Source organism: Gobio gobio (genome assembly GCF_949357685.1).
Source record: "Gobio gobio genome assembly, chromosome: 7".
NCBI lineage: Eukaryota > Metazoa > Chordata > Actinopteri > Cypriniformes > Gobionidae > Gobio > Gobio gobio.
This window is the reverse complement of record NC_137103.1, coordinates 2,063,982-2,089,485: the sequence shown is the minus strand read 5'-3', so window position 1 is coordinate 2,089,485 and position 25,504 is coordinate 2,063,982. Positions and strand designations below refer to the sequence as shown.

Here is a 25,504-nt window from a genome sequence, read left to right as displayed (position 1 = left end):
ACTTGAGGTCAACATATGCATATGATGGTCTGAAGACAACATCGCGTAACAGAATAAATCAGTGATGACTTGAGGTCAACATATGCATATGATGGTCTGAAGACAACATCGCGTAACAGAATAAATCACTGATGACTTGAGGTCAACATATGCATATGATGGTCTGAAGACAACATCGCGTAACAGAATAAATCAGTGATGACTTGAGGTCAACATATGCATATGATGGTCTGAAGTCAACATCGCGTAACAGAATAAATCAGTGATGACTTGAGGTCAACATATGCATATGATGGTCTGAAGACAACATCGCGTAACAGAATAAATCACTGATGACCTGAGGTCAACATATGCATATGATGGTCTGAAGACAACATCGCGTAACAGAATAAATCAGTGATGACTTGAGGTCAACATATGCATATGATGGTCTGAAGACAACATCGCGTAACAGAATAAATCACTGATGACTTGAGGTCAACATATGCATATGATGGTCTGAAGACAACATCGCGTAACAGAATAAATCACTGATGACCTGAGGTCAACATATGCATATGATGGTCTGAAGACAACATCGCGTAACAGAATAAATCAGTGATGACTTGAGGTCAACATATGCATATGATGGTCTGAAGACAACATCGCGTGACAGAATAAATCAGTGATGATAAGTATATAAGCTTATTATGTAATAATACATATAATAAGCTAATAATGATAAATAAGCTCATTCACCTCTCCCTGGATCTCGCAGCGAGCTCTCTGTTGGACCGAGTTGCGCGCTAAGTTGATGCAAAAAAAAAAAGATGCAATATAAGGCAACATTTGATTTTTGCTCTGTATATGCTAATTAAAGAGATTTTAAGGACCTTTGCTGTGGCACTGGCACCCATAGATATGCATCACTTACTCAGTCTGTATAGCCCTGTTCAATGTAGCAATAATTTTGGCTGGTAATGTGCCAATTAACTCTCAAATGCAAACTTTTGTCATAGTAGCACACTGCTGTACACTAATAAGATTATTTAAACAAAATCATTGGACTGACCTTGTAACTTGGCAGATGGGATGTAGACTGCACTGCAGCGCGCACAGGCCGTTTTTTTTTTTTCAAATTTGGCGGACTCTGCAGAGCGCACGGGACTCACGGTGATGACGTCATAAACGTTGATTGGCTGAGGCAGTTGTTGTCCGAGGTTCATCATTAAAGCACATTGGTCTCAGGACAGCAAGGACTTGGCAAAATCAGGACGTGCCCATTCTCTCACTAATGTGTGTAGAAGCGTCTGCAGGCCTAGAGCTGGAGTTATACACCTGTGGCCATGAAGGGGTTGAACACCTGAACTCAGGGATGTGGAGGAGCGGCTCAATACTTTTGAAGTGCATTCATCTTGTCTTCAATACCAATTATAGTATAGGGGTCACAGAAGTGCTTGATGAGTACAGACATAGAGCAGAGTAATAATAATTATTAATTTGTTACATTTATATAGCGCTTTTCTGGGAGCTGTGACATCACTCTCCACCCCACTTGGTCTAAATCGCACGAAACCAGCGTTGTTGGTTTATGCTTGATTTGTGCCATTAAAATGAACACTGTATCTATTTCCCCACTTTAGTAATAACAATTATATTTCAGGAGCTGTGACGTTACTCTCCACCCCATGCAGTGCAAATTGCTCCATTTGTTTGTGCTCGATTTGTGCCGTTAAAACAAACACTGTAACTAAGACCTCTTCTTAAAAATAACGTTACTTAAAACATAACGTTAAAATAACGTTATGTTACCCGTGTTGTTCATTTATTACGCATCATTACTCCAGCCTTCAGTGTCACATGATCCTTCAGAAATCATTCTAATATGAATATTTGATACGCAGTTATTCATCAATGTTGCAAGCGATTGTGCGGTGTAATATTTCTTTATAACGGTGATACTTTTTTCATGAATAATTGATAAAGAAAAAGTTTAAAAGAACAGCATTTATTTAAAATAGAAATCTTTCCTAACAAGTTTTGTACAGTATACTTGAATTTACACATAACATAATGTAGTGCTGCAGAAGACAGTAGGGAGTAGGGAGAGACGAGAGTATTACAGATTAGAGATCGACCGATAGTGGATTTTACCGATACCAATAACTAGGTTGGACCGCACTTGCCGATAACTGATTAATGAATAGTTTTTTTTAATGGATACTGGATAATTAAAAAAATAAGTAAAACATAAGTGCTGAACTTTATTACAAGAAATAAAAGAACAGTACTGATCAATGAAAATTGTGCTAAATTAAAAACATGAATATTAAAATGAGAATTTCTAACAGAATTTTTTTTTTTTTTAACATTCCAAAAACATTAAAATATTACAGGTCAAAGTTGTTCCTTTAGCTATAATCTAGAAACATGCATGTACATTTCCTAGGTAACACTATACAAGTCCCTATGCAACAAGGATGTATTAGCTTACATGAACTATATGCATTATGCAATATATATTTTTACAGCATATTAATATGAGCACTACAATTATACCCTGATCATACATGTTAGTTCATAGTGCATTAACCAAGGTTAACAGGTAACATAATAACAATGAACAATACTTCCAAAGCATTTATTAACCTTAGTTAATGTTACAAATTAAAATCTTATTGTAAAGTGTTACCATTTCATGTAAATCCAAACAGTCTGCTTTTCAGATGGCGATTAATGTTATCTGATAAAAAAAACGAGTGTGCTTCTGCTTTCTTTCGGCAGGATGAAGATACAGTTTGCTTTCTCACGTCACTAATGTTATTTATGCAACATTTGGTCCGGTCGGACTTGCGTGTGTTTTATCACCTTGTTTTAACTGCTTGAGGTACTGCTAATGTTAGCGTCCTCTCGGCCTCTCAAACACACACACACTGCTGATGCTCTTTACCTGCTAATGCAGCATCTGGTCAAGAAATAAATTACTTTATAATGGTTTGGTAACAAGCACTGTAGTGTTCTGTATTCATACCGTTTCTCTGTCGTGTTTTAAACGTGCATCTGATGTGTCAATTCTCTCCGTGCAGCCTCACGTGTGAATGTAAACACAAGGGGTCAGTGATAGTTTTTTTCTTTCGCCTCTAGAGGCCGCTCTCGTGTTATATAATGACAGCAAACCCTTCTCAGAGCTCTTGTACTGTGTAATAACAGCGCACTGTCTCAGCCGCTCCAGCAACGGACTCTACACAACTATCGGTGTGGATTTTTGCGATAGCCAATTGTTCCACCCAGGGATGTACTGGGACTGAAATTCAGCCCGGGACTTTAAGACGGAGAGGCCTTTTACGTGAGTGCCCTTGGTGGAGGAGCAGGATTTTGTGCAGTTATTTTCATTCTAATAGTGTTTTTATGGTATAAAGACAATCAGATTACGCTGAAGACCTTCAAGAAACTTTAGGATAACACCTGCCTCCTCAGGTTGTATAAGCAAGTCACCACTGCACTGAACACAACCAGGTCAGCAAAACGATACTCGGTTACTTAACGTAACCTCGGTTCTCTCTAGAAGAGGGAACGAGTATTGCGTAAGTTCCTTACGCTACGGGAAAGTATTCTTTCTTCGAGATTTCTGAAAAACCCAAAATTATCCTTAATTTTGTAACATTGTCAACGCAGTGCGGCAGCCTGGCAGACCATAGCAGGCTATTCCAGCGTGCTATTGGCTGCTCTGCTGGCAACTGCAGCAGCCTATCGGTGAGCCCGCGTGACGTGGCGACCAATGAGGGCGCTTCGCGCCCACCTGGCTTCATTTGCCTACAGGTGGGGCGTGGCCACGTGTATATAAGCAGGGCTCACGGGCTGCATATTCGGTTTTCTTAGTTCTGAAGCGTAAAAGCCAGCGGGGCGCACGGCAAGGAACGCAATACTCGTTCCCTCTTCTAGAGAGAACCGAGGTTACGTTAAGTAACCGAGTATCGTTCTCTTACGAGAGGTTCTCTCGTATTGCGTAAGTTCCTTACGCTACGGGAACATATTGTCAACGCCGTGCGCGCCTCGCATACAGCATATGTATCCCAGGGAACCGGGGACCATAACACTGCTCGGGCAGGGTGGCCGGTAAAGAAAAAACGGGCCACCACATATACAGACACTTCATTCGAACTGACGGGTGGTTTACGACGGGTGGTTACAACACCCTGTCCCATGAATGAGGGAACGGCACCTGCCGGTCTCCTTCAAATTCACCACACCTTGTCTCATGAATGAGGGAGCGGCAACGCCGGTCGCCTTCAAATTCACAATATCTTGTTATATGAGTGAGGTAACGGCACCGCCGGTCACCTTCAAACTCACAACAGCTCGTCTCGTAAATGAGGGAACGGCACCGCCGGTCTCCTTCAAATTCACATGAGCCTAGTACCGAACTTACTACCAGTATGTGAGCTATGTCTGCGCAGAATCACTGGGCAGAACCAACGGCCCTATTGAACTGATAACACTTTCGCCTGTAAGGCAGGAACTTCCAGATTGTAAAATCTCACGAACGTAGACGGGGAGGCCCAGCCTGCCGCCATACAGATATCGTGGATGGAAATCCCTCTGGCCCAAGCCCACGAAGAGGCCATGCCTCTGGTGGAGTGTGCTCTGACACCTAGCGGGCACTGCAGGTGTTTGGAAGCGTATGCAGTTGCAATCGCGTCCACTATCCACCTGGACAGGGTCTGTTTCGAGGAGGCGAGACCTTTAGTGCGCCCACCAAACGAAACAAATAGCTGCTCAGAACGCCTGAAGGCGGCGGAGCGTGTGACATAAACCCTCAATGCCCTGACAGGGCAGAGGAAATTGCCACCGTCCCCCTCATCGGATGCTGGCAGAGCCGAGAGGGAGATAATCTGCGCCCTGAAGGGAGTGCCGATCGCTTTGGGGACATAACCATGCCTCGGTCTGAGAATGACCTTAGAGTCATTAGGACCGAACTCCATACACGTCGGGCTCACTGAGAGCGCGTGTAGATCCCCCACGCGTTTCACTGAAGCCAGAGCTATCAGAAACGTGGTTTTCAGCGAAAGGAACCTTGGTTCCACAGTCTCGAGCGGTTCAAAGGGATGAGCCTTCAGGGCCTCTAGGACCAAAGCCAGATCCCATATAGGAACCGACGGGGGCCGCGGGGGATTCATCCGTCTGGCTCCTCTGAGGAAACGGACGATGAGCTCGTTCCTTCCTAGCGTGCTACCTAGCGTCGTCTGAGCGAACGCTGCTATAGCCGCCACATACACTTTGAGCGTGGAAGGGGACCTGCCCAATTCCAAAAGCTCTTGGAGGAAGGAGAGCACCCGCTGGACCCCACATTGCTGTGGGTCCAATCCCCTGGAAACACACCATTCAGTGAACACCGACCACTTAGAACTATATAACCGCCTTGTCGAGGGGGCTCTAGAGTGTGAAATCGTGTTCATAACCCCTTCGGGCAGGTCAACGGGTATCCGTTGGTCACCCATACATGCAGAGACCATCGCTCTGGATGGGGATGCCAAACTGAGCCTCCTGCTTGAGAGAGAAGGTCTGCTCTCAGCGGAACTGGCCAGGGGGGTGAGTGCGACAGCTTCACCAGCTCTGGGTACCAAATCTGGTTCTCCCAGCGCGGTGCTATAAGGAGCACCGGACGGCGCGTTTCCCTGATTTTCGCTATGACCTGGGGCAATAGGGAGATCGGCGGGAAAGCATACAGCGGGAGGCTGGGCCAAGTTTGGGACAGCGCATCCTCGCTTTTGGACAGAAACGTCGGGCAGCGGGCGTTCTCTTTTGTTGCAAAGAGGTCGAGCTCCGCTCTGCCGAACAGGCGCCATACCAGCTGGACTGTCTGGGGGTGCAGGGACCATTCTCCTGGGAGAATGAGGCCCCTGGACAGCTTGTCCGGGCCCACATTGAGGTGGCCCGGCACGTGCGCAGCTCTCAACGAGCGCAGCGAGCTGTGTGCCCACACGAGCAGGCGTTCTGTCAGATTGCCCAGACCTCTGGACCTGACACCGCCCTGCCGGTTCACGTAGGACACCACTGTGGTGTTGTCCGACCGGACTAACACATGGTGTCCTCGTATAAGCGGGAGAAACTGCTTGAGCGCGTTCTCTACCGCTATCATCTCCAAACAGTTTATGTGTAGGAGTTTTTCCTCGCTCGACCAAAGGCCCGAGGCTGATCTGCCCTCGAAAACGGCGCCCCAACCCGTGGTGGAGGCGTCCGTCGAGATGACCTTGCGGTGTGAGATGGCTCCCATCGTCACTCCCCTCTGGTACCAGTCGGCTACTAACCAGGGCTCTAGGGCTGACACGCAGCCCTGAGTCACTCTGATCCTGAAGCCACCGGACGCCCAGGCCCTGTGAGGCACTCGGGCGTTTAACCAGCATTGCAGCGGGCGCATGCGCATTAAGCCCAGCTGGAGCACAGCTGCAGCTGAGGCCATACGTCCCAGCATCCTCTGAAACAGCTTGAGAGGTGCGATTTTGCCTGGCCGAAAATACGCAGCCATGCGCCGAACTTGGCGCGCGCGATGGGGTGACAGGCGGGCTGACATTGCCACAGTGTCCAGATTCAAACCCAGAAATGAGGTTGATTGCGTGGGCACTAATGAGCTCTTGGTCCAATTGACCGTGAGCCCTAGGCTGTCCAGATGGCTGAGCAGCATTGCCCTGTGGGCGAGGAGCTCGGCCTCCGACTGCGCCAGGATGAGCCAATCGTCCAGATAGTTCAATACTCGCATCCCTCGATTTCTCAGAGGAGCGAGGGCCGCGTCCATGCACTTCGTAAATGTACGGGGTGCTAGTGACAGGCCGAACGGAAGGACGGTGTATTGATAAGCCTGGCCGTCGAAGGCGAATCGTAAGAATGGCCTGTGACGCGGCGTTATCTTGATTTGAAAATATGCGTCTTTCAAATCTAGGGAGATTAGCCAGTCTCTCGGGCGAATATGCGCGAGGATCTGCTTGGTCGTGAGCATCTTGAACGATCTTTTCATAAGAGCTTTGTTCAGACGCCTCAGATCCAGAATCGGTCTGAGCGACCCATCCCTTTTTGGCACGAGAAAATACCGGCTGTAAAAGCCTGACTCGCTCATAGAGTGGGGAACCGGTTCTATAGCCCCTTTGCACAGCAGCGTGGCTATTTCTGCTCGAAGTAGATGTGCTACTTCCTCGCTCACTCTCGTCTCTGTACGCGCACAGAAGCGCGGAGGGCGGCGAGCGAACTGCAGAGTGTAGCCGTGCTTCACTGTTTTCAGCACCCATTCTGATACACCTGGAATGGCTTCCCACGCTCTCGCGTGCGCCACACGGGATAGAATGGCCTCCGGGCTCGAAACGCCGCGCTTCGCGGGTTTGACGGCCCGTATAGGAGGGGCGGGCGCAGTGCGCGCGCTCTCTGTGCTGTGGGCCAGCCGATCGCTCGCGATGGCTGGCCGCCCTACACACTGCATCTCTGCCGCTTCGAGCGGGGAGTGGCTTGTGTGCGGCCCTACACTCATCGCTCCGGCCACCCTGGGCGGAAAATAAATGGTGTGTGGCGTGGCGCGTGGCGCCTGAGGCATAATGTTCGCGAAAATGTGTGAGCGCGTTTGAGCGGGCACAACTCTTACGCGTGGAACATGACCGGTTAAGAGTGGCTGTGTGACAGCGCGTGTGGTGGTTAGTCGTGGACGCAAACAAGCGGACACGTGACCTAACTCTAGCACTCGAGCGGCCGGTGGCCGCTTTATGTGAGTGGGGGACACAGGGTTTATAGTGCTTGTGTGCAGGGGTGAACACAGAAAAGTGGGCACATTTACTGCATTTGAAACACATACGGCGCGAGCCGTGCGACCAGAAATAATGCAACTTTTGTGATTTCTCTGGTTCGCCGTAAAAACGGCGGTTGTTGACAGGCGAGAAGGCATTTTTGCCGGCTCGTTGGCTGCGTGAAATCCATCTGCAGCAGCCACAGTGGTGGGGGCTGACAGGAAAAAGAGTTTTGACGGTGGTCCGGCCGCGGCGGGACTTAACCGTCGTTTCTCGCCTCTTGCTAGGAGGACTTTGGAGGCTCGGGCTTCAGCGTGATCCTAGGCCGGGGGCCCCGAGGTGGAGGCGGCTTACCACGGCTGGAAGAGCGCGATCTGGGGCGGCCGCTCGGTCTTCTCTGAGACGAAGGGGGCCGCGCTGGGCGCTGCGCGGAGCTCGTTGCTGGCTGGTCACGAGGACGGCGAGCAGCGGAGCTATTGCTAGCGCCGGGGCGTCGAGGCAGGAAAAGGTTCATGGCCTGCGTCGTTTTCTGCACTTCGGAGAAACGGTCGACGATCCCCTTGACCGCTGGTCCGAAAAGCCCAGACGGAGAGAGCGGGGCGTTTAGGAAGGCCGCGCGCTCTGTTTCTCGCATGTCCGCGAGCGTGAGCCAGAGGTGGCGCTCAGCTACCGTGAGGGAGGCCATAGAGCGTCCGAGGGCCTGTGCTGCGGTCTTGGTGGCGCGAAGGGAGAGATCCGTCGCGCTTCGCAAATCCGTGATTAACTCAGCGTCACAGCATTTCTCGTCCATGTCGCGGAGGAGATTAGCTTGGAGGATTTGCAGCACGGCCATAGAGTGCAGAGCGGACGCAGCTTGACCGGAGGCAGCGAAAGCGCGGCCGATCAGCGATGACGTCACTCTGCAGGCCTTAGACGGGAGGGCAGCCTTTGAGCGCCAACCAGAAGGCGGGCAAAGGTGCGCTGCGACCGCCTCTTCCACCGGAGGGATAGCGTTGTAGCCTTTCTCGGCCGCGCCGTCAACTTGTGAGAGCGTCGAAGAAGCCTGAGACGAGACCCTCGCGGAGAATGGCGCATTCCAGGACTTTGCGAGCTCCTCGTGAAGCTCCGGCAAAAAGGGTGCAGTCCTGGAGGTGGGCGCACGGCGGCGACTGTTTAGGAAGCATCCGTCAAGTCGGTTCGGCGCTGCCACCTTGGGCGGGGCCCATTCGAGGCCTAGCTGCTCGACAGCCCGGGTGAGAAGGCGCAAGAGTTCGGCGTCCTCACCCGCTCGAGAGCGTCCGGAGCCCCGGACTGAAGAGGATGCGGAAGACCAGTCCTCGCTGTCGGAAGCCATGATGGAGCAGCTGTCGGCGCGTTCTGCGGCCGCATCCGCCTCATCCCCGGAGGCGGCAACAGAAATGGCGGCCTGGGGTGGGGGCGGGGAAGGCGAGAGTGAAGCGGGCGGGAAAGGTTCCGGCGAGCTTCTCTCTGCGAGCTCCGGAGTCCGCTGCGAGCGGCGCTTCTTCTTGCGCGGCGTGGCAGGGACTGGAGGGATATCATCTTCGAACAGGACGAGTCGAGCCCGCAGGGTCGACATCGTCAGTTCTTCGCACTCTTGGCATCCGCCAGCGTGGAGTGCGGCGGCGGCGTGATCACGGCCCAGGCAGAGAGCGCAGATCACATGGCGGTCCCCGGAGCTGAGCTGCGCGTGACACGAGCCGCAGGTGGAACGAGACATTTGTATCAACGCTCGGCTCTTTTTGTGAAAAGTGTGACGCAGCGGCGACAACACTTTGAGCGTAAAAGGATATGGGGCTGCCGGATAGCAGAGCAGGCACGGAAGGCTGAAGGTGGCGCGATGCTGCCGGCTTCCTCAGGCGCTGTCCTCTGCTTGCTTGTCTGCGCGGTCACGGCGGCGGGTTCCAGATCCAGCGATGCGAAGGGCTTCGCTGAAGAAAAGAAAATCGAATATGCAGCCCGTGAGCCCTGCTTATATACACGTGGCCACGCCCCACCTGTAGGCAAATGAAGCCAGGTGGGCGCGAAGCGCCCTCATTGGTCGCCACGTCACGCGGGCTCACCGATAGGCTGCTGCAGTTGCCAGCAGAGCAGCCAATAGCACGCTGGAATAGCCTGCTATGGTCTGCCAGGCTGCCGCACTGCGTTGACAATGTTACAAAATTAAGGATAATTTTGGGTTTTTCAGAAATCTCGAAGAAAGAATACTTTCCCGTAGCGTAAGGAACTTACGCAATACGAGAGAACCTCTCGTAAGAGAACCTAATCTCAAACACCCAAGTCACACAGTATACTGCTAACTACCATCATGTCATGTGTATAATCAGTCGGAGTGTTAAAATAGTTACAAATACTCACACCCACTCATACTCAAAAACTACAATGCAGTCCCATACAATAGAGATTGTGTGTGTGTGTGTGTGTGTGTGTGTGTGTGTGTGTGTGTGTGTGTGTGTGTACTCACTTTCAACTCTCCCTGCCTCAGCTTCCCCTTGTACAGCTACATAACATATGCATGAGAAGAACATGAGTAATAAAAATAGCAAAGAATAATACATTTTCTAATTCAATCTGTGCTTCAGTCAGGTTATTATCTAGTATGTGGAACTATTGGCATTTTATCCTATATGTAACATATGTAACATTGTGCTGTATTTTTCTATTTTTGTGTGAGTGTCCTTAATAAAGCTTTGATTGATTGATTGATATGCCTAATATGATTGCCTACCCAGCCCTGCACACTGCCCCTCTACCTGTCTGTTTCCTGGTTCCTGCTCTTCCACTCTTCTCCTCCTGCTGCTCCTTTCTTCTCCTCCTCCTCTCTCCTCCTGCTGCTCCTCCTTTCTTCTCCTCCTCCTCTCTCCTGCTCCTCCTCCTCCCTCCTCCTGCTGCTCCTCTTCCTCTCTTCTCCTCCTTCTCTCTCCTGCTGTTCCTCCTCTCTCCTCCTGCTGCTGCTCCTCCTCTCTCCTGCTCCTCCTCCTCTCTTTCTCCTGCTCCTCCTCCTCCCTCCTCCTGCTGCTCCTCCTCCTCTCTCCTGCTCCTCCTCCTCTCTCTCCTGCTGCTCCTCCTCTCTCTCTCCTGCTCCTCCTCCTCCCTCCTCCTGCTGCTCCTCCTCCTCTCTCCTGCTCCTCCTCCTCTCTCTCCTGCTGCTCCTCCTCCTCTCTCCTGCTCCTCCTCCTCTCTCTCCTGCTGCTCCTCCTCCTCCTCTCTCCTGCTGCTCCTCTTCCTCTCTTCTCCTCCTCCTCTCTCCTGCTCCTCCTCCTTCTCTCTCCTGCTGCTCCTCCTCCTCTCTCCTCCTACTGCTCCTCCTTCTCTCTCCTGCTCCTCCTCCTCCCTCCTCCTGCTGCTCCTCTTCCTCTCTTCTCCTCCTTCTCTCTCCTGCTGCTCCTCCTCTCTCCTGCTCCTCCTCCTCCTCTCTCCTGCTGCTCCTCCTCTCTCTCTCCTGCTCCTCCTCCCTCCTCCTGCTGCTCCTCTTCCTCTCTTCTCCTCCTTCTCTCTCCTGCTGCTCCTCCTCCTCCCTCCTGCTCCTCTTCCTCTCTTCTCCTCCTGCTGCTCCTCCTCCTCCTTCTCCTCCTTTCTTCTCCTCCTCCTCTCTCCTCCTGCTGCTCCTCTTCCTCTCTTCTCCTCCTCCTCTCTCCTGCTGCTCCTCCTCTCTCCTCCTGCTGCTCCTCTTCCTCTCTTCTCCTCCTACTGCTCCTCTTCCTCTCTTCTCCTCCTGCTGCTGCTCCTCCTTTCTTCTCCTCCTCCTCTCTCCTGCTCCTCCTCCTCTCTCCTCCTGCTGCTCCTCTTCCTTTCTTCTCCTCCTCCTCTCTACTCCTACTGCTCCTCTTCCTCTTTTCTCCTCCTCAGTGTGTGTGTGCCTAAAACCTAAAACTGTCCTACCTCACATCACCAGCGATCTTTGGAGGAGTTTACTCGACTCTGCAACTCTGTCTATGACTCCATCGTTGTCTAAAGTCATTAGGATCTCTTTCTCTGTGCACATTAGCATGAATGCCTCAAGACGCTCCTGTGTCAGGGGGCTCCTCAGTCTGTTCTTTACAAACTTGAGTAGAAAAGGTCCTCTCACAGGCCACTTGACTGAAAGAGAGTGTAAGCAAGAACTTGTAGGCCAGTCCAATGACGTGATAGGCATCAGTGAGGAGGTTGTATTTGGAGAGGATATGATAAACACAAATTGCACAGTCTTTACAGGAGGTGCAGCTGGTGTTATTCAGTTCCATGTCTTCTCCATCTTCTGTCTCTTCTGCAGCCCGGACAGTGTATGACTCCAAATGTGGCAACTTAAGTCTCTCCCACTGGTTGGCCAGACTACAGAGCTCGGCATTGAGCCTTCCAGATGTTGCTCTTTCATCGAACTTAAGGAGGCATTTACTGAGGTGTTTGAGTGATTCAGATGGAAGCCCCCGATCTCTTAGTGTACCAAAATTCCTTGGGTCGAGGCATGCAAAATCATCATAAAAAGCTCCATTTGCAGAATAGCGAGTCTGAATGCTCTGAGTCACTGTGTCCAAAATGACATTGTGCACCTTGATCCTGTACTGATCCTCTGTATTCAACGAATGTTCTTCCTCTGCTACTTCACCTGGCATGGACTTCTTCTTTCTGATTTTTTTTTCAGGTAGAGCCCCCTGAACCACGTCTTTAGATCCATTCTCCTACAGCTCCTTGTTAGCCCATTCAACAAAGATATTTGCAGCTTTTGTGACACCATCCATGTCCCTGTTGCAGGATTTTAGGCTGTCTTGGGCCCCCATAACTAGTCGATGAGCAGTGATTAGGTCCATGCCACTGGTCTGGAGGTATCTGGAGAGTGGTGAGGTAATCTCAAAGATTCTCAAGAATAGCTGTGCTGTCAGCACTGTCTCATGCTTCAGTAGGGACTCCATGTACCCCTTAGCTCTTGCTCTGACATGTGCTTTGATTGACATATCTTCCACTATCCTTTTCAGTGTTGAGATTAAATCAACATACAAAGCATTGTCAGGGTTACCAAAACAGCCAAATATCTTGCTTAGGGCCTGGTCCTTGGCCCACCATCTTGTCTCCACGATAGGAGACAGCCGTCTGTGTCGCTTGTCATCACTCACTTCCTCCCACATTTTCATACGCTTGTATGAGTCCTTGATAAATACAGCAACATCGTTCACTATGGAGAAAAGGGATGCACTTTCTATCACAGCACTCGTGGTGTCACCCAGAACAAGAATTAGCACATGTGCATAGCACCAGATGTGCACTTGGTTAGGAGACTCTGATGCCAGTAAAGCAGAGAACCCCTTGTACTGGCCTTGCATGTTTGCGGCTCCATCGGTTGAGTTGCCAACACAGTTCCTAAGCTCAATATCCACCTTTGCTAGAGTTTTTTTAAGTAGCTCCACAAAATACTCTCCAGTTGATGGCTCACAATCAACCACACCTATGAGCTTCTCATGGACCACATCAGTCACATATCTGAGGATAACAGCACATTGGTCTGTGGAGGTAACATCTTGCGTGGTGTCAATCTGCAGAGAAAACATTCCTACTTGCCTTACTTCCCTTGAAATGCTTTCTTTGATTAAGTGGCTGATTACATCAATCACTTTGTTGACAGATGTTTTAGAGAGCAGTGTAACGAAAGATCCTCTGCCTTTAACCTCGGTCTTATTTAGGCTTTGGCTTTTTTGCACACATTCATTTACATGTTCTTGCAGAGAGACATCAAATTTGCTCAGCAGAATGATCATTTCCATGATCAATAGCAATGTTGTCCCATGTGTATGCAGCTTCAAATGTGGTGCCTCTATGGCTAAGACCACACTTTCCAATGACTTTTATCACTTCAATGACACGGTCCATTACTTGGCGTTTCTTTCTGACTTGGTCACGGTGAAGAGTTTTCCACTTAGTAAGCTTACTATGTCTGCTTGACTGGCCATCATAAAATATGCTTCTGCACTGTCTCTGTGAACTTGGTTTCTTTCATGCTCTTCTATTCTCTGATGTACATGCTTCCAGGCTGTCATTCCCCCTTAATGAAAGCACTTTCACTTGCAGATGGCTTTGCATATGCCAAACATACTGTGCAGTACAGTGAGTTTTCTTTCTTACAGTATGTGAGCCACTTTCTCATAATACCATCTTTAGTATGATAGATAGTCGGGCCTTTTCTGGTGGGTTGTTGAGGGTGGTAAGAAAAAAAAAAGATCTAAATCTTTGGAGGTCGGTCGTGTATAAAAATCAAAGCCCTCATCTTCAGCTCTGTTTAGGTCTATCCCTGGTGCATCTTCACCTGTGTTGGACCCTGCCTCTGTCTGTACTGGTTGTACTGCATGAGAAGAACGTGACGTCACTATATCTTATTCTATCTATGCATAATATGATTGTCTACCCAGTCCTACACACTGCCCCTGTACCGGTCACTGTTTTTGTTCCTGTTCTCCTCCTGCTCTGCTTTCCCCTGCTGCTTTCCTTCCTCCTACTCCTCCTCCTTCTGCTCTGCTTTCTCCTGCTGCTTTCCTTCCTCCTGCTCCTCCTCCTTCTGCTCTGCTTTCTCCTGCTGCTTTCCTTCCTCCTGCTCCTCCTCCTTCTGCTCTGCTTTCCCCTGCTGCTTTCCTTCCTCCTGCTCCTCCTCCTTCTGCTCTGCTTTCTCCTGCTGCTTTCCTTCCTCCTGCTCCTCCTCCTTCTGCTCTGCTTTCTCCTGCTCCTCCTCCTTCTGCTCTGCTTTCTCCTGCTGCTTTCCTTCCTCCTGCTCCTCCTCCTTCTGCTCTGCTTTCTCCTGCTCCTCCTCCTTCTGCTCTGCTTTCTCCTGCTGCTTTCCTTCCTCCTGCTCCTCCTCCTTCTGCTCTGCTTCCTCCTGCTCCTCCTCCTTCTGCTCTGCTTTCTCCTGCTGCTTTCCTTCCTCCTGCTCCTCCTCCTTCTGCTCTGCTTTCTCCTGCTGCTTTCCTTCCTCCTGCTCCTCCTCCTTCTGCTCTGCTTTCCCCTGCTGCTTTCCTTCCTCCTGCTCCTCCTCCTTCTGCTCTGCTTTCTCCTGCTGCTTTCCTTCCTCCTGCTCCTCCTCCTTCTGCTCTACTTTCTCCTGCTCCTCCTCCTTCTGCTCTGCTTTCTCCTGCTGCTTTCCTTCCTCCTGCTCCTCCTCCTTCTGCTCTGCTTTCTCCTGCTCCTCCTCCTTCTGCTCTGCTTTCTCCTGCTGCTTTCCTTCCTCCTGCTCCTCCTCCTTCTGCTCTGCTTCCTCCTGCTCCTCCTCCTTCTGCTCTGCTTTCTCCTGCTGCTTTCCTTCCTCCTGCTCCTCCTCCTTCTGCTCTGCTTTCGCCTGCTGCTTTCCTTCCTCCTGCTCCTCCTCCTTCTGCTCTGCTTTCTCCTGCTGCTTTCCTTCCTCCTGCTCCTCCTCCTTCTGCTCTGCTTTCTCCTTCTGCTTTCCTTCCTCCTGCTCCTCCTCCTTCTGCTCTGCTTTCTCCTGCTGCTCCTCCTTCTGCTCTGCTTTCGCCTGCTGCTTTCCTTCCTCCTGCTCCTCTTCCTTCTGCTCTGCTTTCTCCTGCTGCTTTCCTTCCTCCTGCTCCTCCTCCTTCTGCTCTGCTTTCTCCTTCTGCTTTCCTTCCTCCTGCTCCTCCTCCTTCTGCTCTGCTTTCTCCTGCTCCTCCTCCTTCTGCTCTGCTTTCTCCTGCTGCTTTCCTTCCTCCTGCTCCTCCTCCTTCTGCTCTGCTTCCTCCTGCTCCTCCTCCTTCTGCTCTGCTTTCTCCTGCTGCTTTCCTTCCTCCTGCTCCTCCTCCTTCTGCTCTGCTTTCGCCTGCTGCTTTCCTTCCTCCTGCTCCTCCTCCTTCTGCTCTGCTTTCTCCTGCTGCTTTCCTTCCTCCTGCTCCTCCTCCTTCTGCTCTGCTTTCTCCTTCTGCTTTCCTTCCTCCTGCTCCTCCTCCTTCTGCTCTGCTTTCTCCTGCTGCTCCTCCTGCTCCTCCTCCTTCTGCTCTGCTTTCGCCTGCTGCTTTCCTTCCTCCTGCTCCTCTTCCTTCTGCTCTGCTTTCTCCTGCTGCTTTCCTTCCTCCTGCTCCTCCTCCTTCTGCTCTGCTTTCTCCTTCTGCTTTCCTTCCTCCTGCTCCTCCTCCTTCTGCTCTGCTTTCTCCTGCTCCTCCTCCTTCTGCTCTGCTTTCTCCTGCTGCTTTCCTTCCTCCTGCTCCTCCTCCTTCTGCTCTGCTTTCGCCTGCTGCTTTCCTTCCTCCTGCTCCTCCTCCTTCTGCTCTGCTTCCTCCTGCTCCTCCTCCTTCTGCTCTGCTTTCTCCTGCTGCTTTCCTTTCTCCTGCTCCTCCTCCTTCTGCTCTGCTTTCGCCTGCTGCTTTCCTTCCTCCTGCTCCTCCTCCTTCTGCTCTGCTTCCTCCTGCTCCTCCTCCTTCTGCTCTGCTTTCTCCTGCTGCTTTCCTTCCTCCTGCTCCTCCTCCTTCTGCTCTGCTTTCTCCTGCTGCTTTCCTTCCTCCTGCTCCTCCTCCTTCTGCTCTGCTTCCTCCTTCTGCTCTGCTTTCTCCTGCTGCTTTCCTTCCTCCTGCTCCTCCTCCTTCTGCTCTGCTTCCTCCTGCTCCTCCTCCTTCTGCTCTGCTTTCCCCTGCTGCTTTCCTTCCTCCTGCTCCTCCTCCTTCTGCTCTGCTTTCTCCTGCTGCTTTCCTTCCTCCTGCTCCTCCTCCTTCTGCTCTGCTTCCTCCTGCTCCTCCTCCTTCTGCTCTGCTTTCCCCTGCTGCTTTCCTTCCTCCTGCTCCTCCTCCTTCTGCTCTGCTTTCCCCTGCTGCTTTCCTTCCTCCTGCTCCTCCTCCTTCTGCTCTGCTTTCTCCTGCTGCTTTCCTTACTCCTGCTCCTCCTCCTTCTGCTCTGCTTCCTCCTGCTCCTCCTCCTTCTGCTCTGCTTTCTCCTGCTGCTTTCCTTCCTCCTGCTCCTCCTCCTTCTGCTCTGCTTTCTCCTGCTGCTTTCCTTCCTCCTGCTCTTCCTCCTTCTGCTCTGCTTCCTCCTGCTCCTCCTCCTTCTGCTCTGCTTTCTCCTGCTGCTTTCCTTCCTCCTGCTCTTCCTCCTTCTGCTCTGCTTCCTCCTGCTCCTCCTCCTTCTGCTCTGCTTTCTCCTGCTGCTTTCCTTCCTCCTGCTCCTCCTCCTTCTGCTCTGCTTCCTCCTGCTCCTCCTCCTTCTGCTCTGCTTTCTCCTGCTGCTTTCGTTCCTCCTGCTCCTCCTCCTTCTGCTCTGCTTTCTCCTTCTGCTCCTCCTTCTCTCCCTCCTCATCAATATGACTGCAGGGGTCATCATCAAACTGTCCCTCTCCATCACTGACCTTAACAGCTAATATACATACATAGACTCCTTACAGATATTCCTTGCTTATAGAGTTTATCTAACCCCACCCCTTTTCAGCGCTGCGTTGCCATGCAAAGCAGAGCGTTGCCATGGACACGCAGGATTCTAACCATAGAGACGGTGTGGTGAACAAATTAGTCCTACTGAAGAGATGAGTCCGAGCTTAGGACCCAAGCAATCGGATTGGTTCAAAGCACGTTTTATGTGTAATCGCTTTAGTGCCTGGTTACAAATCACACAAAATCAATTTATTATAGAAGACGTTTGTACTACGTTATAACGAGTCATTAATGTATTGTTACGTCCAAGGACGTATTTGTTTTTGCTTTTGTGTTTTCTTCTTTTTGTGTTTTTTCAGAATTCTGCTGTTTTGGCTAACTTGAGTCCTGCCTTTCTCATTTGCCTGCAAGTGAGTTTGAAGCCATTAGCAGTTTGATTTGTAAATACCCTACCCTTTACGCTGATGTGCCGTCTCAAACTACCATACTATGTCATGATATTGATGTAGGAGGCAATCAACCAATTAAGCAACACACCTATCGAGTAAACCCAAGGAGACGTGACTTTATGAAATCTGAGGTTCAGTATCTACTTGATCATGGTTTGGCTGTGCCTAGTCAAAGTCCATGGAGTTCCCCTTGTCTATTGGTCCCCAAATCTGACGCCACTTTCAGATTTTGTACGGACTACCGCAAAATCAATGCTGTGACCAAACCAGATTCCTTTCCACTTCCAAGGATGGAAGATTGTGTAGACCGGTTGGTAGTGCACGTTATGTCACTAAATTAGACTTGTTAAAAGGGTACTGGCAAGTGCCCTTAACACCTCGTGCTTCAGAAATATCAGCATTTGTAACCCCTGATAATTTCCTGCAATACTCTGTCATGGCTTTTGGCATGCGAAATGCACCTTCCACCTTTCAAAGACTCATGAACAGAGTATTGTCAGGGTTACAGAATAATGAAGTCTATTTGGATGATGTTGTGGTGTACTCCAACTCATGGGAAGATCACTTGATCAAGTTGGATGAAGTGTTTGGACGGTTAGCTGATGCTTCACTGACCTTAAACTTAGCGAAATGTGAATTTGCTAAAGCTGTAGTTGTATACCTTGGTAAATGTGTGGGACAGGGTCAAGTGCGACCAGTAGAGGCTAAGGTTTCTGCAATTGTTGAATTTCCTACACTGACTAATAAGCGTGAGTTGAGGCGCTTCTTAGGAATGGCCGGATACTATCGTGGCTTCTGCAGAAACTTTGCTGCCATTGTTTCACCTCTTACTGACCTCCTAAGTACATCTAGGAAGTTTGTGTGGACATCAGAATGTACAAGTGCTTTCAATGCTGCTAAGGACCTTCTTTGTACTGCTTCTGTTCTCTCTGCTCCCAATTTTGCATCACCTTTCAAGTTACAGGTGGACACCAGCGCTACGGGAGCCGGGGCAGTTCTGCTGCAGGAAGATCTAGTGGGAATTGAACATCCTGTATTTTTTTTCTCTAAGAAATTTTCTAAGTGTCAACAGAATTACAGCACAATTGAGAAGGAGGCATTGGCTTTATTGCTGTCACTCCAACATTTTGAGGTGTACCTGGGTGGAAGTCCTAACCCTATTACCGTCTATACTGATCATAACCCCTTAGTGTTTCTTCTGAGAATGTCCAATGCTAACCAACGCCTGATGCGCTGGTCGCTTATTGTGCAAGAATATAACATTGATATACGACACAAAAAGGGTGTCAACGCTGGTGTTTGTCCGGACAGCTGGTGGTGGTGTGGTGGTTTGGGAGGCATTTTGGTTAAGAAGCGCCGAGTCCACCGAGAAACATTACGAGAGGAGTGTGAGTGTGGGAGCTCTTTTGGGCTGTCACCTAATGAAGAGAAGACAAGGAACTTTATTGGAAGAAATGGGGAAACGTGACAAAGGAGTGAAAACGATGTCGGGTAGACAAAGCTGTGCTGGAAATGGGCCAGAATGGGCTAACTCGGATGACACTGAGAGTGAAGATCATATGGAGTTTAGTCAGGAGAGAGATAGAATAAGAGAGAAACGGGGTGGTGAAAGTGGAAAAGAGGGGTCAAAGAAATTCAAAGGGATGATGACTAAAGTGGATGGAAAGGATGATAATCTGAAGATAGATGATGAGTGTAAAGTAATACTTAGATTTGAGGAAGAAAATGGAGTGCTTGGTATGAATCCAGTGAAGTTGACTACGATATTGAAAAACCAAGTGGGAGATGTCAAAATGGCCAAAGTTTTGAGGGATGGAAACCTTTTAATAATATGCAAAAATGAAGATCAAAGAGAAAGGGCCTGTAGAATGAAGGAGATAGGAAGGTTTAAAGTAAGTAGCGTTAGTCGCGTGGAGAAGAGAAACATGTGGAATAGGGGGGTGATTTGGGGGATCCCGGTTGATGTAAATGTAGATGAAATAAAAGCAAACTTAAAAGGAGGGAAAGTGAAAGATGCCCGAAGATTGACCAGCTTTAAGAATGGGGTGAGACAAGGAAGTGAAAGTGTGTTGTTGGAATTTGAGGATGAAATGCTTCCTAACCGAGTATCCCTAGGATATATGATGTATAATGTGAGAGAATACGTTCCTAAACCGTTGAGGTGTTTTAAATGCCAGAGGTTTGGTCACACAGCAATGAATTGCAAAGGGAAAAGAAGGTGTGCTCGATGTGGTGAGGACCATGATTATGAGAAATGTAGAAGGGATGTGCAACCGAAATGCTGTAACTGTGGAGGAAATCACAGTGTGGCATATGGGGGATGTGAGGTAATGAAAAGGCAGGTTGAGATTCAGCAGGTCAGAGTGAAAAATAAAATATCACATGCAGAGGCCGTTGGACTGGTGAATCACAGGGAGGAAAAAGTAGTAAATGAGGCAAGTGAGAATCTGAATAATGATCAGCATGAACAGATAAAAGGGGGTAAAGTTCTGGTTGATTTAAGGAAATTAGTCATCTTTATAGCAGGGGTCATCAATGCTACCACTGAGGCAAAGTCAAAAACAGAAAGGATACAAATAATAGTAAAGGAAGCAGTGAACCATCTTAGCCTGAATGATTTGTCCTGGGAAGAGGTGAGGAATGAGCTAAGTGCTCAGGCCAGTCAGGAAGCTTCATTTGTTGGCTGATATTATGGTTCTTATTCTTCAATGGAATGCAAGAAGCTTGGTGGCAAATGGGCAGGAATTTAAGTATTTTATCAGTTCGTTACCAACTACACCTGATGTAATCTGTATACAAGAAACATGGTTATCACAGAAATTAGATTTTAGTATATATAATTATGTTAGTGTAAGGAATGATAGGGAAGATGGTGTAGGGGGTGGGTGTGCTACATTTATCAAGAAGAATATTACATATCAAGTTATATCAAAAGGAAGGGAGGAAGAGTATATTATTGTTAAAATATGGACTAAGCAAGAGAAGTTTTCTGTGGTAAATTATTATAATCCATGTAGAAGATTAGATGGTAATAAATTAAATCAGATTGTTGAACTAGCAAGTGACCGCATTGTTTTATGTGGAGATTTTAATGCCCATAGTTCATTATGGGGAGGGGGGGAAACTGATTTAAATGGTCTAATAATAGAACAGTTGTTGGATGAGTTTGATCTGGTATGCATTAATGATGGGAGAAGCACAAGAATAGATGTTCACACAGGTAGAAGTTCAGCACTTGATTTAACACTAGTGGCAAAGGAGGTGGCAGGTATTTGTGAGTGGGAGTTATGGGAGGACTCTACTATGGGTAGTGATCATTTTCCTGTTTTATGTAAGGTAGGTGTGAGAAAGGATGAGAGGGAAGAAGGAAGAGAGGATAAATGGATATTAAATAAGGCTATGTGGGGTAAATTTGAATATCTATGTGAGGAGGCGAGTAGTGAAATTGATTTAAGCCAGGATATAGATGAAATTGATGAAAAATTTAAAGAAGTACTGATTAGAGTGGCTAACGTATGTATTCCAAAAAGCAAAGGAAAAATGAATAGGAAACCAGTCCCATGGTGGACGGAAGAGTGTGGGAAAAGCATTAAAGTAAGAAATAAGGCATTTAAAATGCTGAAGAGTAATCTTAACTTTCAAAATTAATAGAATACAAAAAGGCCCAAGCTCAAGTTAGGAAAGTAGTAAAGAAGGCAAAAAGAGACAGTTGGAGAGAATATTGTAATAAAATAGGTAGAACGACTCCATTAGGAAATGTGTGGGGAATGATAAGGAAAATGAGGGGAATTAGAAAGGACTGGCAGTTTCCAGTTTTAAAAGCAGGAGAAACCATAGCAGTAACAAATAGGGAAAAAGCTGATATCATAGCTAAGGCCTTGGTTGAAATTCATAGTTCTAATAATCTGTCAGAGGTTGGGAAAAGAGGAAGAGAAGTGACTAGAGATGCATACCCAGAGGCACTAATAAGAAAGGAAAGTACAGAGGATGCTATGGATTCCCCTTTTACATTAAGTGAAATGAAACGGGCAATAGATAAAGCTAAGGTAACTGCTCCAGGAAAAGATCAGATTAGTTATAGTATGTTGAAACAGTTTGGAATTTTAATGCAAATGAAACTTTTAGCTATATATAATAAGAGCTGGGAAGATGGGAGATTACCAATAAGTTGGAAAGAGGCTATTATTATACCTATAGCAAAACCAGGTAAGGATTCAACGAATCCAGCAAACTACAGGCCCATTGCCCTTACGTCGCATGTTGGGAAAATTATGGAACGGATGATAGTAGAAAGAATTACATTTTATACAGAAAGTAAATATCTTTTATCCCCTTATCAGAGTGGGTTTAGGAAAGGACGGGGAACAATGGACCCTGTGGTTTGCTTGGAAACAGAAATTAGAAAAGCTATGATAAATAAGGAATCGGTTATGGCAGTTTTCTTGGATGTGGAAAAAGCTTATGATATGGTATGGAAAGAGGGGCTATTGATTAAATTAGATAAAATGGGTATTAAGGGAAGAGGTTTTAATTGGATCAAAAGTTTTTTATCTGAAAGGTATATTCAGGTTAAAATTGGTGCTTCAGTGTCTAATAAATTCAAAGTGGATAATGGGACCCCGCAAGGTAGTGTGATAAGCCCATTACTTTTTTCTATTATGATTAATGATGTTTTTAGTAAAATAAGGTATGATATTGGGAAGTCATTATTTGCTGATGACGCTGCCCTTTGGAAAAATGGTAAGAGCTTATTGTTAGTTCAAGAGAAGATACAGGAAGCTGTAGGTTTAATTGAAGAATGGTCTTATACATGGGGTTTTAAATTCTCAGTGGAAAAGACAAAGATGATGGTTTTTACTCAAAAGAGGGATAGGGTGGCTAAGGTGTTATTGTATGGGAATCAAATTGAGCAGGTAAATTACTTTCGGTTTTTAGGGGTAACATTTGACTCTAAACTAACTTGGACATAGCAGGTAAGGATAGTAGAGGAAAAGTGTACGAAGATTTTAAATATAATGAGGTGCTTAACTGGGATAGAGTGGGGTTCTAGTAAAGGAGCCTTAAGAGGGATATATGTGGCTTTAGTAAGACCAGTGATGGAATATGGAAGTATAGTGTTTAGAACTGCATCGAAAACATCATTAAAGAGACTGGAAATTATACAAAATCAAGCACTACGAATTTGTTGTGGAGCCATAAGGTCCTCTCCGGTTTGTGCATTGCAAGTTGAGGTGGGCGAGCTTCCATTAAGTTTAAGATTTGAGCAACTGAGGATGAACTATTGGACTAATCTAAAAGGTCATAATGAAAGATGGCATCCTACAGTTAAGTGTCTTATCCCTTGTTGGGAAAGTGGGAAGGTTAAGATAGAATGTTTTGCTTGGGCATCTAGTAAAATAGCAAGTGAAATGAAATTGCAGGAGAATAAGTTCAGTCCTAATGTTCCTTTTTCAAGTACGCCGCCTTGGTTGTTTTCGCCACTAATCATAGACTTTTATATTCAAGGAGAAATAAAAAGACTTAATGGGAAAGGAAACTGGGTAGAAAAAGTGGAGGACAGAATAAGGTCTATATATAATTCATTTATAGCTGCATTTACGGATGGTTCAAAAGATCCTAAGAGTGGTGTTACAGGTTTTGCATTCACTATTCCAGAATTAAAGATAAATGTTAAGGAAAGAACCTCTGATCATTTGACAGTATTTACTGTGGAAATGTTAGCTATTTTAAGGGTATTACAGTGGGTAGAGGAAAACAAAATTACCAAGGTTCTAATTTGTTCGGATAGTTTATCATCATTAATGTCTCTTCAGTCGTTATCATCTAATAGTAGACTTGATATTGTGTACGAAATCTATGAGACTGTATATAGACTGCAACATATTAATGCAGCGGTCAGATTTTTGTGGATTCCGGCTCATAGGGGGATTGAGGGAAATGAGACAGCAGATATGTTGGCTAAGCAAGCTTTGAAACTCGACAGAATTACAAAAGTGGCACTAAGTAAAGCTGAAGTCAAAGTAAAAATAAAGGAAAATATTATGAAGACATGGCAGAGACAATGGGATGAAGGGAAGAAAGGGCGACATCTATACAATATTGTGCAAGAAGTAGGGAAAAGGAAATCTATAGATCGATGTACTAGAGAAAGTAGCATTATTTCGAGGTTGAGATTAGGACATACTGGATTAAATAAAACTATGTATTTATTGAAAAAGCACCCTTCAGGTTTGTGTGATTGTGGAAGGGGAGAGGAATCAGCTGAACATGTGATTAGTGAATGTGTTAAATATGAAAATCAAAGGATAAAATTAAAAGAGGAATTACTGAAATTTGGGGAAAATGTGTTGAACCTTAAAAATCTTTTTAAAATTGGAGAGCAGATAATGGGAGCTTTGTTGAACTTTTTGAAAGAAACTGGTTTAATGAAAAGGATTTAATTGATTGTTGAAGTTAGTGTAAAGGTAGAAAGAAGGTAAAGTGAGGTTTTTTTTTTTTTTTTGTCTCTTGTGATGGTTACATTTCTGGCCCACACTCCAGCACAGTAGGTGGCGGATATGCACCTTAAAGTCGGTTGCCACCCGCCAATAAAAAGAAAGAAGAAGATGAGCAGGGTGTGTGTGTGGAGGGCTGCTCTGTGAGGCTTCGCTTCTCAACTTTAATGTTATTAGTTTTCTTTCTTTTCTTTAAAGAGAACCCTTGTTGATTGAGTTTTCCATTGTGTTAATGTTCTTGTGGTAACTGGCACCTACGACAAGAGATTATTCTGTAAGTTATTCTGTTTGTACCTACTTTTGTTATGGTCTGTTATCTGTTACGTTTATATTGTTAACTATTTGGGGAAAGGATTAGTAGAGAGGTGGGTGCCATTTTCTTTGTATTCTGTTTTTCTCCTGTTTAAGCTAGTTAGGGAGTTAGTGTATTTGTATTGTATTTGCTTTTCTTTTCTTTGGTAGTTTAGTTAGTTTCTCCCTTATCGTAGTTAGAGGTTTTATGTTTGTTGTTTTGGCCTTGCCCCCTCTTGAAGCTAGGGATGGCAGACGCGAAGCAGACGTTTCGGTGCTTTGCCGAGATCCCGAAGCGCAGATGTTTCGAAACACTGCTCCGAACTGTGATTCGAAACACCCATGTCACGTGACTATGGCTAAATGAAGCTTCAAAGTGTTTCATCAGGTGGCGCCTTCCGAAACTGCGTTGATTAAACCTGATAAGCTTCATGAGCACGTGCACGGGTTGAAGCGCTATTTTTAGCACGAGTGTAATGTTTGTTAATAGATTTAACGTAAAAAAACATCATTAATCTTGACAAACTATATATCATTCTAAAGGTCTAAACCTCAAGCATCGAGGACAGACCACTGTTTTTCATTGAAAAGCTTATAACGGCTGTATTTTTGCATCAATGTAAGCAATACACATCAACGATTTTATAAATAAAAACAGAGTACATACCTTTAGTGTCCTAATTACGAGCCAAACACGCATCCATTGCAAACAATTCCAGAACGAATGGAAAGGTGAGGGTCCACTGAATAACATCCCATAGAGCATTTTAATCCAACGAAACAATAACGGTGTAATATTGATGGTTAATCCTTTGTTTACATTGCATTTCTGCGGAGCGAAGTATCATACTAGACTGTTATGCAATAAAATAATGCACCAAAAACAGTCTCCCGGTAGAATAAAGTGGCATGGGTTTAAAGCTTAGAATGTTACGAACAAAATCCAACTAACCCCACTCAAAAACATGCAAAGATAGCCGCGATATAGTCAAAAATATCCAACCATAGCGATCGTTTTATCTGATGTCATGACGTGCTCATCCAATGATAATGTCTGTTTATCTGGAGCCAATAAAAGCATTGAATCGTCATGACTGACAGAAAATGTAGCCAATGAGCACACGATTCCAACGAGACCTTGCATGTGTATGTTTGTCACATGGGCGTGAATATTTATTCATCTGAATGTGCCAATGTGGCGCTATCTCCGACGAGATGCAGCGAGC

General features: G+C 47.0%; 1 protein-coding gene across 3 annotated transcripts in view; it reads right to left on the bottom strand.

Annotated features, from left to right (window-relative positions):
* LOC307128852 (uncharacterized protein) overlaps nt 1–25,303 on the bottom strand; it is a 54,798-nt gene extending 29,495 nt beyond the window's left edge. The window contains exons 1-3 of one of the 3 annotated variants that reach the window (XM_079820861.1): nt 24,946–25,303; nt 1,052–1,317; nt 739–785 (exon numbers count right to left, since the gene is read on the bottom strand). In XM_079820861.1, coding sequence (XP_079676987.1) covers nt 739–785; nt 1,052–1,208 — 204 coding nt within the window. In that variant the 5' untranslated portion in view covers nt 1,209–1,317; nt 24,946–25,303. The remainder of the gene's footprint in view (nt 1–738; nt 786–1,051; nt 1,318–24,945) is intronic. The other 2 variants (XM_079820863.1, XM_079820862.1) reach the window with 2 other exon arrangements.
* Nucleotides 25,304–25,504: the final 201 nt, after the last annotated feature.